Genomic DNA, 13,681 nt, shown 5'->3' on the forward strand with positions numbered 1-13,681 from the left:
TGCTGGGTGACCCTGGGCTAGTCACAGCTCTCTCAGAACTCTCTCAGCCCCATCTACCTCTCAAAATGTGTGTTGTGGGGAGGGGAAGGGAAGGAGATTGTAAGCCGCCTTGAGTCTCCTTAAAAAGTAGAGAAAGTCGGCATATAAAAACCAACTTTTCTTCTTCCTTTCACCTTTTCCGCTGGCAGGGCTGGAGTGAGTGTGAGATGCTCTGTGTGCAGCAGCTCCCCCTGCAGGCCAAGGAGAAGCAACTTGCGGTGCAGCTCGAAGCTGTCGTCCAGGCGATGCACCGTCTTCTATCCGACGGCTCAGAGCGTTCCATCCTGGCCAGGTGAGAAGAGCCCTACTCTTGTGTCCCTGCCAGAGACAATGTGCCAGGCTCTTAGTCTATTGTGCAACACCTTGGCTCAAATTAAGTCAGCGCTTCCCAGACGGGCATCGCAACACAAAGCGTCTATTGTGAAGACCTCTGTTCTGGGCAGTCGTGGTGCCCTCTGGAGGCAGGAGAACGTTGTTACTGTCGCCACAGGGCCTTGAAAACACCAGGCTGCGGTAACCTGCCTCCTTGTGGAACTCCCTGCCCCCAGGATGTGGGGATGGCTTCCAGCTTGGAAGGTTTTAAGTGGGGAGTGGACACGTTCATGGAGGAGAGGGGCTATCCATGGCTACTAATCAAAATGGATGCTAGTCATGATGCATGCCTATTTCACAAGTATCAGCATGCCTATTATATTAGGTGCTGCGAAACACAGGCAGGATGCTCCTGCCCCAGCTCCTGCTCTGAGAGCCAGGGGTGTGTGGTGGTTAAGAGTGGCGGACTCTAAATTTGGAGAACCAGGTTTGATTCCCCACCCCTACACATGAAACCAGCTGGGTGACCTTGGGCCAGTCACAGTTCTGCTAAGAGCTCTCTCAGCCCCACCTACCTCACAGGGTGCCTATTGGGGGAGGGGAAGGGAAGGTGATTTTAAGCCAGTTTGATTCTCCTTAAAAGGTAAAGAAAGTCAGCATATAAAAACCCGTTCTTTCTTTCGTTCTTTCTTTCGTTCTTTCTTTCGTTCTTTCTTTCGTTCTTTCTTTCGTTCTTTCTTTCGTTCTTTCTTTCGTTCGTTCTTTCGTTCGTTCTTTCTTTCTTTCGTTCTTTCTTTCTTTCGTTCTTTCTTTCTTTCGTTCTTTCTTTCGTTCTTTCTTTCGTTCTTTCATTCTTTCTTTCGTTCTTTCTTTCTTTCATCCTTCCTTCCTTCCTTCTTGCCAAATGTACTACGCGCACTCTCTGTTTCTTGGCAACTTGTAAGACTGGCAATATTATTTTTATTTATTGACATAATGTATACCCGCCCTTCGTTCCAGTGGTGTCCAAAAGGGGCTTACATCACTCTCCTCTCCTTCATTTCACCTCACAACAACCCTGTAGGGTAGGTAGGGCCGGAAGCATGCAATTGGCCCAAGGTCACCCAACAAACTTCTTGTGACGGAGCAAGGATTCGAACCCGGGCCTCCCAAATCCTAGCCTAATGCGCTAGGCACTACACCACGCTGGCTCTCTAAATAAATAAAAATCTTTGCTCATGGAAATGTCTCTCACTGGCAGGAATTTTCTTTTCTCCCTTCCCTCCCCCGACACAGAGCTGTTTTCGAGCTGGAGCTGCGGGCAGTGAAGTTGCGGGGGTACAGGGATGGGCTGCTGAACGGCTGCCGGGCCTTGGAGGAAGCGGTGAGGTCCCGTTATGAAGAGCTGCAGGGTTTGCAAGCCAAGCGTCAGCGCATCCTGGACTTCCGCCACCTGGTGGTGAGAGCCGGGAAGGGAAAATCAAGCGGGGTGGGGGGGAACGCCCTTATTGAAACGTCTTTGTCGGCTCCTTGCTTCGTCATCAGCGGCATCTGGGTGGCCTCGGGTCTGACTTTAGGGTGTAAAAAACATTACCTCGACTGCAATATGTAAAACAATTATTTCAGAGGGCATTTTTAAGTGAACGGAATAGGAATGTCATTTTTCCTAATGCCTGCAGAAAACTTGAGATCGTTTGAATGCACGTACTCTACGTAGCATATTCTTTTTGTTTAATTTCATTTAAAAACAAAAACAATTTCTTTTTTTGAAGAGTCTTGGTCAGAAAGTTTTTTAAAAAGGTAAAAGTCCCCTGTGCAAGCACCGGGTCATTCCTGACCCATGGGGTGGCTTACACATCCCGACGTTTACTAGGCAGACTTTGTTTAAGGGGTGGTTTGCCTGTGCCTTCCCCAGTCCTCTTCCCTTTACCCCCAGCAAGCACCGGGCACTCATTTCACCAACCTCGGAAGGACGGACAGCTGAGTCGACCTTGAGCCGGCTACCTGAAACCGACTTCCGTCGGGATCGAACTCAGGTCGTGAGCAGAGCTTGGACTGCAGTACTGCAGCTTACTCCTCTGCTCCACGGGGGTCAGAAAAGCAGACTTTAAATGAAACAAATAAATAAATTGCAAGTTTGGCAGGGCAGGGTATTTGTGGACTTCTGGGGAGCGGAGTTCCTGTAAATGGGGGTGGAATCGGGACCAGAGGGTGCCACAACAGAATAGGCCTTGTTAGCATAAGTCACCCACGTGGTCAGTCTCTATTTATTTTTTAAGAGCATGGCCTTGGGAAAGGATCGGGAAAAACAGGCGGATAACAAGCCAAGCCCACAAAGTTACTAGCTTTCAGATTCCTTAGCCCGCTTGCTTGCACCTCTGTTGTAACTCTGGATGGCCCATGGCTGAAAGGCACCCCCACATATGCACACACGCTGTTTTTTTTCTGATTTTATGGCAGTGATTCACTCTTGCAAGTAAAGGAGCCAGGAAAACAGCAATTCACCAGGCCGGGTAGAAACTTCCCTTTGGCGGCGTTGGTCAGTAGCGCTCAGGGCTCGTGCCAATGCCTCTTTTGCGTCTGTGGAATGCTTTTTTTTGTGGCTGCAGCGCGAGGTTGGAGGTTTTGTCAGCACCTTGAATCCGCTTCCCTTCTTCTGTCCCTGCAGAACGAGAAGCAGCAGCATATCCGGACTCTCATCAAAGGCACCTCCTACATTAAATCTCAGCTGCGCAAGGACCAGGCCGAGGTGAGCAGTGCCGGTCGATGCCTTTTTATCGGGCAAGTGTCTGGCCCGAAACGCATCTCTGTCTCCCGCCTTGCAAAGCAGCTGGATTTGAGTCCAGCAGCACCTTAGCGACCGACACGATTTGTGTGGTCATAAGGGAGCTTTGACTCTCCAAACTCACGCCCCAAAGTTCTTGTCGGTCTCTAAGGTGCTTCTGGACTCAAATCTAGATGTTCTGCTGCAAGCCACCATGGCTACCCTCAGACCACCTAAAAAGCATGCAGAGAAGCACAGCTATAGGGAGGGGCCGTGGCTCAGTGGTATAGAGCATCTGCTTGGCATGCAGACGGTCCCAGGTTCAATCCCCGGCGTCTCCAGTTAAAGGGACTAGGCAAGTAGGTGATGTGAAAAGACCTCTGCCTGAGACCCCGGAGAGCCGCTGCCGATCAGAGTAGACAATACTGACTTTGATGGACCAAGGGTCTGATTCAACATAAGGCAGCTTAATGTGTTCAACAGCATTGGGGGGGGGGTGCGCGCAAGTGTGGGCTTTGAACGTAAGGGAGGCTCTATTCAGATGTCCGGCCATGGGTCAGGTTCCTTTTTGTAGCCAAAGAGCCAGATCCTGCCTTAAAGAGTGGACGTTTTTGTCACTCGTGGATACCGAAGCGGTCTTAAGCACGTTCACATATTCTTTACTTCAGTACAATCCTCTTTAAATTGTGGCTTTCCTTTGTAAAAGGCGAAAGATTTATACGATCTGAAGAGAAACCAGAGTATGTTGTGGCTTTCCTTTGTAAGCGCTTGGAATATTTTGTGCATGTTCTGAGGTGTCTCAACGGGCGAGGGAAGGGGAGAGTTTATGGAACGGGTGGGCAATTTGGCAGGGGACAACAGTTTTGAAGGAGGGGCGTCAAGGCAAGGGTGCTGGATATTGAAGCTCCAACCATATTGAACTCCCAAACAGTGCCGGGCAGCATCAAGGACTAGAAACATATTCACCCTTTTTAAAAGTCGATCTGTCTTGTTCCGCTTTCTGCACCCGGACATAGATTCTGGGCTTAGCTGCTGTCGGTCTGGCCGTATCAATTTGATCGTCTGCTTAGCATAGAGGTGAAGAGCGGTGCGCTTGAATCTGGTGAACCGGGTTCGATTCCCCACTTCTCCACCTGAAGCCTGCTGGGTGACCTTGGGCCAGTCACAGCTCTCAGCCCCATCTGTCAGAGCAGCCTGAACTCTCTCAGCCCCATCTGTCTCGCAAGGTGTCTATTGTGGGGAGGGGAAGGAAAAGGTGACTGTAAGCCGCTTTGAGACTCCTTAAACCAGGGGTGGGGAACCTTTTTTCCTCCAAGGGTCATTTGGGTATTTATAACATTATTCGCGGGCCATACAAAATTATCAACTTAAAAATTAGCCGACCAACCCCCAAGCAGGCAGCTGCCCCAGATGACCCCCCCTTTGGCGGGCAGGCAAGCATGCAACTGGTGGTGCACTCGCCCACCTGGTGGCAAAGAATGGTCTGCTGCACCAGCTGGGCGTAGCCGTCCAGCCACATGCCAAAATTGCTCCTGCTCCGCATGGTCGGGGCCGGATTCTACAGCCGGCTCCTGCTACCTCCGCCTGCAGGGATGAAATGAAAACACACTGGCTAAGAACTCCCCCCCCAGCACATTCTGGCCCTGCCCCCTTTAACCCCTCCATTGTTGCCACTTCCTCCCCAAGCCCTCTTGGAATATAGAGGGAATACATTTCTCCAAGGCATGAGTGGGAAAGGGTTAACACAGTTTCTTGGGCGGTCCTAACAGCTCCATAGCTAACGACTTCTGCAAGGGGGGGGAAGGTTCATTTTCTCGGCAAAACAAACTCACATCCGCCTTGAATTGGGGCTATTCCTGTCCACGGAAGGGGGTGGATCGCCAGTCTTAGATCCTTCTGAGCTAGAGATCTGTCAGGACGCACAAAGGGCCAGACCAAATGATTTTGTGGGCCTTAAACGTCCCCTGGGCCTGATGTTCCCCACCCCTGCCTTAAAGGTAGAGAGAAGAGGGGTATTAAAAACCAGCTCTTCTTCTTCTCCCAGATCCAGGACTTCATAGAGAAGAAGCTGCTGCCTCAAGAGCAGCAGGTGGAGCTGGAAGCCCAGCGGCTGCACAACAGGGTCGATCGGGAGGTCCAGCAGTTCCGGAGCATCGCCCTGCCATGCTTGCTGCGCCGGGAGCTGCCCGGGTGAGTCTTTCCCGGCCACTGCTTCTGGGTGAGCAGCACTAAGGAGGACGCCCCCCCTACTCTGCATCTGCTTCCACGGGAGTGCAGGAAAAGCTCCACATTTAAGAACCCAAGAAAAGCCCTGCTGGATCACACCAAGGCCCATCAAGTCCAGCAGTCTGTTCACACAGTGGTCAGTCAGGTGCCTCTAGGACACCCACAAACAAGACAACTGCAGCAGCATTGTCCTACCTGTGTTCCACAGCACCTAATATAACAGGCATGCTCCTCTGATACTGGAGAGAAGAGGTATGCATCAAGACTAGCATCCATTTTGACTAGTAGGCATGAATAGCCCTCTCCTCCATGAACATGTCCACTCCGTTTTTAAGGCCTTCCAAGTTGGCAGCCATCACCACATCCTGGAGCAGGGAGTCCCACGTGTATAGTGTGGCGCTAATACACATGCATGACTATTAGAGCTGTAGGGATCCTATCACTCCAGTCTTGGTCCATCTACACTGGAACTAATTTGTTTCTGTACCCAGCTCAAAGAGCTGTGTTTGAACTTTGACCCCTTATACAATTTGGGAGTAGCATCTCTTTTGCATCATAACATAAGAAAAGCCCTGCTGGATCAGACCAAGGCCCATCAAGTCCAGGAGTCTGTTCACACAGTGACCAACCAGGTGCCTCTAGGAGGCCCACAAGCAAGACGACTGCAGCAGCATTCTCCTGTCTCTGTTCCAAAGCACCTAATATAGTGGGCATGCTCCTCTGATCCTGGAGAGAATAGGTATGCATCATGACTAGTGTCCATTTTGACTAGTAGGCATGGATAGCCCTCTCCTCCATGAACACGTCCACTCCCCTCTTAAAGCCTTCCAAGTTGGCAGCCATCACCACATCCTGGGGCAGGCAGTTCCACGATTTAACTAGGCGTTGTGTGAAGAAATATTTCCTTTTATCTGTTTGGAATCTCTCACCCTCCAGCTTCAGCAGATGACTCCGCCTTCTGGTATTGTGAGAGAGGAAGAAAAATTCTCCCTGTCCACTCTTTCCATGCCACACATAATTTTTTAGACCTCTATCATGTCTCCCCTTAGCCGCCTTCTTTCCAAGCTAAACAGCCCTAAGCTGTTATGGTAGCGAACACAGAATTCAACCACTTTACAATCTCCTTGTAAGCAAGTTTTTAGTCCACTTGGCTCAGAGGGTGGCAAGAGGGGGCTGTTTGTGAATTCTCCAAATCCAGAAAGGTGACTGAATAAGATGTGCAGTGCCCATGCCGATATATAAGAACATAAGAAAAGCCATGCTGGATCGGACCAAGTCCAGCATTCTGTTCACACAGGGACCAGCAAGGTCTTTGTGCCTATCTTTTTCCCTGTTATATTCTTTCAATTTTTAATCTGCCGCCTGTAAATGTGTACGCTCATGTCAGTGGCCTATTGTCACCCAGCGAGCTTCCTTGGCAGAGGGGATTGAGACCTGGGTCTCCCGGACCCTAGTCGGACACTAACCACTGCGCCCTGCTGTTCCTGCTGCCATCTTTCAGGCCCCAGCACATCCCGGCCCACGAGCTCTCGATCCATCGCCTGAACCGGACTGCACCGGCTGAGTACCGGGCCTTTATCAACGTTTACAACGGCACTTGCTTCCCCCTCTACAAGGTGTGTGCCTTTCTTGCTCTGGGTTTTGAGAATATCTCCCTGGGAGAGTGGTATGGAGTCAGTGGGGGTGGGGGTGGCAGGCCCCTCTGTTCCATTCTCTTCTTACTCCTGTTTTGCCCTACCCCTCTGCAGGGCCCTGAGCAGCTCCTCTCCCACGTGGCGGAGCTGAAGAAGGCTCTCCTCTGCCTGCGTACCCAACTGGGCTCGAAACAGAGGACCATGAATAGCCTGCAGCACCAGCTGGAAAACACTCCGGAGCCTAATGTGCAGGGTGAGTTCGTTTTTGTTGTTGCACATCGGTCCATGCTTTGCTGGATCGCCTCTTTCCATATGAGCCTGTCGTCTGGATGAGATTTCGGCAAAGCCTATGCTCAGGGTGTCTCCATTTTCTGTGGTGGGAAGGGGGAAACTATTAGGGTTGGGACCTGCCTTGTGGTGGGCCCCGCAGCAGTGGAACACCCTCCCCAGTCCAGTTTGCCAGAAACCCCAACTTAGAACATTAAATGTTATACTTTGCTCCCAGGCATTTAACAGCATATTGACCTTTGCTACCCATCTGCTGGCTCTTAGAACTTCCAAGCCAAGCTGGTAGATGAAACGGGGACTTCTTTTTTAAAATTATTACATTCTAAATAACTGTACATTTCAATACAACATCCATCTTGCATCCAGCTTTCTTAAAGTACGTTAACTTTAAAATTAAATACAAAAGGTGAATAAGGATACAAGGGTATGGAGAAAGCTCTACGGAAAATAGTTTTATAGGAGAAGGGGATTTTTTATTTTTATCATTATTTTTTAATGCCAAATCCAGGCCTAAAAACAGCACATTGTATGCAGAATGTCACAGAGGGAAAGGGGGGGGACCAGAGTGGAGAAAAACCACAGCCATAACAAGGGGAAGGGAAATTTTGATGTATGAACAGAAGAGAAAAATTTGACAGAACAATGTTGCTATTCAGAAGCTGTTTAGGAGTTTTTTTCTGTCAGGGTTTTCATAGAATTATAGAATAGAATCATAGAGTTGGAAGGGACCACCAGGGTCATCTAGCCCAACCCCCTGCACAATGCAGGAAATTCACAACCACTCCCCCTCCCCCAGTGACCCCCACTCCATGCCCAGAAGATGGCCAAGATGCGCTCCCTCTCATGATCTGCCTAAGGGCATAGAATCAGCATTGCTGACTGAAGGGAAGGCACCCCGAAAGTGCCTTGGGGAAAGCACTCACGGTGCTTTGAGGGAAGACTCATACAGTGTCTTGAGTTCCAGAGATCAATCTGAATTGCCCCAGTGATCTCTCAGTTTTATTAAGGAATATTATAATGAATAGCAAAGGTCAGTCAGTGATCACACAATGGAACTTAGGCAAGGCATACCACGATTAATGATTAACAAGATCAAGGCATAGCGAAGACAATGCACATTCCTCTTGTAGCCAGCATCCTTGAGCAAACATCTGGCTGTCTAGTACCTTACAATGAGTGGATTAAAAGAAGCTAATCCCTTTAAGGCTGCTACACTGAGGTCATTAGGTCACTATACAGTCAGTAGACTTTGGCCAGGAGTATTTCCATAGACCTAGAATTTGTTATGACCAATATTTCAATATGGCAAGAATTAGGGTTCTGTGGAACCAATATTAAAATGGCGAGGCTGTGGAAAACGGTTGTATGCAATGCCTTTGTGCCAAGGGCCTGCCCTGCTGGTCATGCAAAATACATACAAGAATCTTCTACAGCTGACAGATGTCCTTCTAGCCTCTGCTTTAAAAACCTCCAGGGAAGGAGAGCTTACCACCCCCCAAGGAAGCCTGTTCCACTGAGGAACCGCTCTGTTAGAAAATTCTTCCTAATGTCTAGACAGAAACTCTTTTGATTTGATTTTCAACCCATTAGTTTTGGTCCGGCCTTCTGGGACAACAGAAAACAACTCGGCACCATCCTATATATGACAGCCCTTCAAGTACTTGAAGATGGTTATCATATCCCCTCTCAGTCTTTTCCTCTCTAGGCTAAACATACCTATCTCCTTCAACCTGTCCTCATAGGACTTGGTCTCCAGACCCCTCACCGTCTTTGTTGCCCTCCTCTGGACACGTTCCAGCTTGTCTACATCCTTCTGAAATTGTGGTGCCCAAAACTGAACACAATACTCTAGGTGAGGTCTAACCAGAGCAGAGTAAAGCGATAACATCACTTCACGTGATCTGGACACTATCACTTCTGTTGATGCAGCCCAAGATCGCATTTTCTTTCCTCTGAAACGGGGATTTCTGCATCCAAGCCTAGGTAGCTCCTTCTCAATGCCTTTGTTCATTCCCAGCCCTACTCCAAGAGGTGGAGGCCCACGACGGGGAGCAGGCCCGTGCACTGCTGCCCCGGCTCCTGCGGGTGACGGACCAGTGCAAGTATCGCATAGAACGTTGGCCGGAGGTGCAGGCCATGGTTGACGCCTGGTGAGTGCGGCGGGGAGCACGAGAGGCCCCGGGAAGACTCGGTTGACCTTGGCGGCATTGCCAGGACGCTTTCACACACATGAACACTCATGAACACATGAATCTGCCTTATACTGAATCAGACCCTTGGTCCATCAAAGTCAGTATTGTCTACTCAGACCAGCAGCGGCTCTCCAGGGTCTCAGGCAGAGAAGTCTTCCACATCACCTACTTGCCTGGTCCCTTTAACTGGAGATGCCGGGGACTGAACCTGGGACCTTCTGCATGCCAAACAGAGACTCTACCGCGGAGCCACTGCCTCTCCACAAACGCTCAAAAATGCACTTCCAGTCCACTTTTCGATGCACTTGAGCACTTGTTTACATGTAGCTTTTCCCATTTCGCAGAGTAAAATCCGATTGCAGAGTGCACTGAAAGTAGATGGATGTGATTTGGCGTATGTGAAAGCAAAGGAAGGGGGGTGGAAAATTTCCCCAAACGCTCCGTTTTTTTCCATGGAAAATTTTCTATGACCACCCCCCACCCCCCATGTAAATGTGGTCTCTTGTTTAGAGCTGTCAGGGCTGTTGTGCTACAAATCAATCATGCAGGGTGGGCTAAACGTGGGATATGGATCATGGACAAACCCCCAGGGCCGGTCCATGGTCCAAGCTTGACCGTGGTGTACTCGCCTTCTTTTGCTGCCGTGATTTAAATCGTAAATTTTCCGGTTTCAAAATTTCCCTGGAAAAACTCACATTGCTGTTTGCCACTGTGAGAACGGAAGAGAGCTTCCACCTTCAGGGGTGTGCTGTCCCTCAGCTCCAGAGCTGCGAGGGGGAGGGCCATGGTCCTAATGCAGGGGTGTCAAACATACAGGGTGGATCCAGCATCTTGAGAGCCCTTACCTGTCCCGCAAGGCACCCACTCCCCCAGTCTCGACCTGGGCTGGTGAGCCCACTGCGGGCTCGCTGGCCAAGGCAGCCACCACTGCCTCCTGCTCCCGATCTGGGCTGATGAGGCCTGGCCCAGCCAGAAGAAATTTATGTCATATCTGGCCCTTGTAACAAATGAGTTTGAAACCCCTGCCCTGGTCCTTAGCATGAAAGCGCCTGGCTGTCCCCGATTGGAAACAGGATTCTGCGATAAGCAGGCCTTTACACCCATTTAACACACTGTGTAAACAGGTGGTCTGGCCTAGGCCGTGCCTCAAAACGCCCTGTGGCGCCCGGGAATGTAACGAAGCCGGCGGGATTATCTGGAAGTCCAAATCGGCCAGCCTTGGCTTGGTGGCTCCCTATGCTTAAAAAGCATTCCTGATTGCTCTACAGCAGGGGTGGGGAACCTTTTTTCTGCCAAGGCTCATTTGGAATTTATAACATCATTTGTGGGCCATACAAAATTATCAACTTAAAAATTAGCCAACCAACCCCCAAGCAGGCAGCCGCCAGATGCCCCCCCCCCCCGACACGGGCAAGCAGGCAGGCATCCAAGCGGTGGCGCACTCGCCCACCGGGTGGCACAGGATGGTCTGTTGCACCAGCTGGGCGTAGCCATCCAGCCGCATGCCGGAGTTGCTCCTGCTCCACATGGTCGGGGCCAGATTCTACAGCCAGCTGTTGCTACCTCCACCTGCAGGGATGAAATGAGGACACACTGGCTAAGAACTCTCTCCCCACCCCCACCCCGAGCGCATTCTGGCCCTGCCCCTTTTAACCCCTCCATTGTCGCCACTTCCGCCCCCAGCCCTCTTCTAGTACAGAGGGAATACGTTTCTCCACGGCCCAGGTGGAAAGGGTTAACACAGTTTCTTGGGCGGTCCTAGCAGTTCCATAGCCAACAACTCTTCTGCAAGGGGGGAAAGGTTCGTTTTCTCAGCAAAACAAACTCACATCCGCCTTGAATAGAGGCTATTCCTGTCCGCAGGAGGGGGCGGATCGCCAGTCTTAGATCCTTCTGAGCTAGAGATCTGCCAGGATCCACGAAGGGCCAGACCAAATAATTTTGTGGGCCTTAAACAACCCCCGTGCCTGAAGTTCCCCACCCCTGCTCTACAGTCTACGAGAAAAAGATGCTGGGGGGGAGGGCTGAGAGGGAGGCGCTGGCCACACACGGCTCATGCCTCGGGTGGGGGGGCGGGAGAGGATCCCTGCGCTCGCAAGCTCACTCCCCGTGCTCTGTTTTGCAGGTGGGAACAACCCGGGCAGTTTGTGCTCCCCGGCGAACGCCGCTTTGGCCGCACTCTCCAGCAGTGGCTCGAGCACTGGACCTTGGCCGCCAAGGCGGTGCAGCAGAGGCAGCAGCAGCACCGCAGCTGGGTCTGAGTGCAGGAGCCGGTGGGAAGCCACCCCCCCAGACCCGGAGCCAGCCGGAGTGGATCAAACCATTGTGTTGGCTCCTGGAGGGTGTGCAGGTGTTGGATGGCTGAGAACTGGAAGGAACAACCGTCTAGGATGAGTGGGGGTATATTCCCTCCCTTCCTTGGGGGAAACAAAGTATTGCCGGGGACATTAAGGGCAAGTCTGACCTGTCTGTTTCTTTTCTGATCTTCTGGAATAAAATCTAAATTCATTAACCTTCGTTATGATCTCTATTACTTCGCTTTTTTATTACCAGGTTCCTGGGGGCGGGGGGAGAGAGAAGGCTTTTTTCCCTTCCCCATTTTATCTTCACAGTGACAACTCGGTAAGGTGGCTTCATCCGTAGTAGTAGAACAAAGTTAGAGCCCGGCAGCACCTGGAAGACCAAGAACAGTTAGAGTATATAAGCTTTTGTGAGCAAAAGCACAGTTCACCCGGATACAAATGAAAATGGAAAATCCATCAGCCCTTATATTGTGGTCAGAAGGTGGGATATAAGGGGACCTCCTGACTCCATCTAGCTCTTCGTTGTAATACCCCCTCCCACTTTCTGATCTGGATTTAAGGCACTACAGATCTTCATTCTGAAAGATGACCTAATCCCTTATGAACCTGCCTGACCATTACAGCCGTCTTTGGAGGCCCTTCTTCGGGTGCCCCTACCTGGTGAGATTAGGCAGGTGGCAACCTGGGAGAGGGCCTTCTCGGTCATGGCACCAAACTCTGGAACTCTTCCTGGGGAGATTTGTCTGTCCCCTTCTGTGGTCTTCCGAGAGTGGCCTGAAGACTTTTTTTTTTGTTTCGTTTGCCATCCCTAAATGACCCCTCCTCCCTGCTTATGTTTTGTATGTGCTTTAACTATTTTATATGTATTTTCACGCTGTCCAGTTGTTTTGATGGGGTATATATGGGAAGGAGGGTTATTTTAGCAGTTTTAAAACACAGTTTGATCATGGACGTTTTAAATGGTTCGCCACCTTTTGTGGCCCTTGTAAGAACAGAAAGGCAGGATGTAAACTTTGTAAATAAAGAAATACAACTCTCACCTGTAGCTGATGAAGTGAGTTTTTGCTCACAAAAGCAAAAACTGGTACCTTATGAACACATGAAGCTGCATTCTACTAAATCAGACCCTTGGTCCTTCAAAGTCAGAATTGTCTACTCAGACTGGCAGCGGCTTTCCAGGGTCTCAGGCGGGGGTCTTTCACGTTACCTACTTGCCTAGTCCCTTTAACTGAAGATGCCAGGGATTGAACCTGGGACCTTCTGCATGCCAAGCAGATGCTCTACCGCTGAGCCACGGCCCCTCCCCTGGACTTTAAGGTGCAACGAGGCTTGAATTTGGTTCTGCGAGGTTGGCGAAGCCTAGCGGAAACAAACAACCCAAGCCCACTCTGACAGCTTTTCTGTCAGAGCGGGGGATGTGGCCCCCAGTCTTCCACACACACCCAGAGCTAGGGTCCTAAATGCTCCAGGGCACACATCTAGACAAAAGCCACTGACAATATCAAGATTTACTTTTGAGAGCTCGAGACGAGTCCGGTAGCGCCTTAGAAATCGACAAGAATTACGATTGATGACTGGACTCGAATCGAGCTCTTCTATTGCAGATCAACATGGCCACCCTCTGAAACTATTTTGAGAGATTAAGCATGAGTCTAGAATCTGCTTCTTTCCCAAAGTCTTAACGCCTGCATCCCTCTGTATCAGGGGTGTTGAACTCAATTGTTACGAGGGCCGAACGTGGCAGAAGAAGAGCCAGTTTTTATATGCCGACTTTCTCTACCACTTAAGGAAGAATCAAAGCGGCTTACAATTGCCTTCCCTTCCCCTCCCCACAACAGACACCCTGTGAGGCAGGTGGGGCTGAGAGAGCTCTAAGAACTGTGACTAGCCCAAGGTCACCCAGCTAACTTCATGTGTAGGAGTGGGAAAACCTACCCGGTTCAC

The 13,681-nt window shown here is 50.4% G+C and overlaps 1 protein-coding gene across 1 annotated transcript in view; it reads left to right on the forward strand.

Moving 5' to 3' along the window:
• Window positions 1-11,695, forward strand: part of HAUS5 (HAUS augmin like complex subunit 5) — a 28,451-nt gene extending 16,756 nt beyond the window's left edge. Inside the window, exons 12-19 of the mRNA XM_056847442.1 lie at window positions 189-331; window positions 1,627-1,789; window positions 2,999-3,079; window positions 5,139-5,284; window positions 6,822-6,936; window positions 7,069-7,207; window positions 9,260-9,392; window positions 11,560-11,695. Of these exons, the coding sequence (XP_056703420.1) occupies window positions 189-331; window positions 1,627-1,789; window positions 2,999-3,079; window positions 5,139-5,284; window positions 6,822-6,936; window positions 7,069-7,207; window positions 9,260-9,392; window positions 11,560-11,695 (1,056 nt within the window). The remainder of the gene's footprint in view (window positions 1-188; window positions 332-1,626; window positions 1,790-2,998; window positions 3,080-5,138; window positions 5,285-6,821; window positions 6,937-7,068; window positions 7,208-9,259; window positions 9,393-11,559) is intronic.
• The last annotated feature ends 1,986 nt before the right edge of the window (window positions 11,696-13,681 follow it).

Source organism: Euleptes europaea, chromosome 3, assembly GCF_029931775.1.
Source record: "Euleptes europaea isolate rEulEur1 chromosome 3, rEulEur1.hap1, whole genome shotgun sequence".
In the NCBI taxonomy this organism is placed as follows: domain Eukaryota; kingdom Metazoa; phylum Chordata; class Lepidosauria; order Squamata; family Sphaerodactylidae; genus Euleptes; species Euleptes europaea.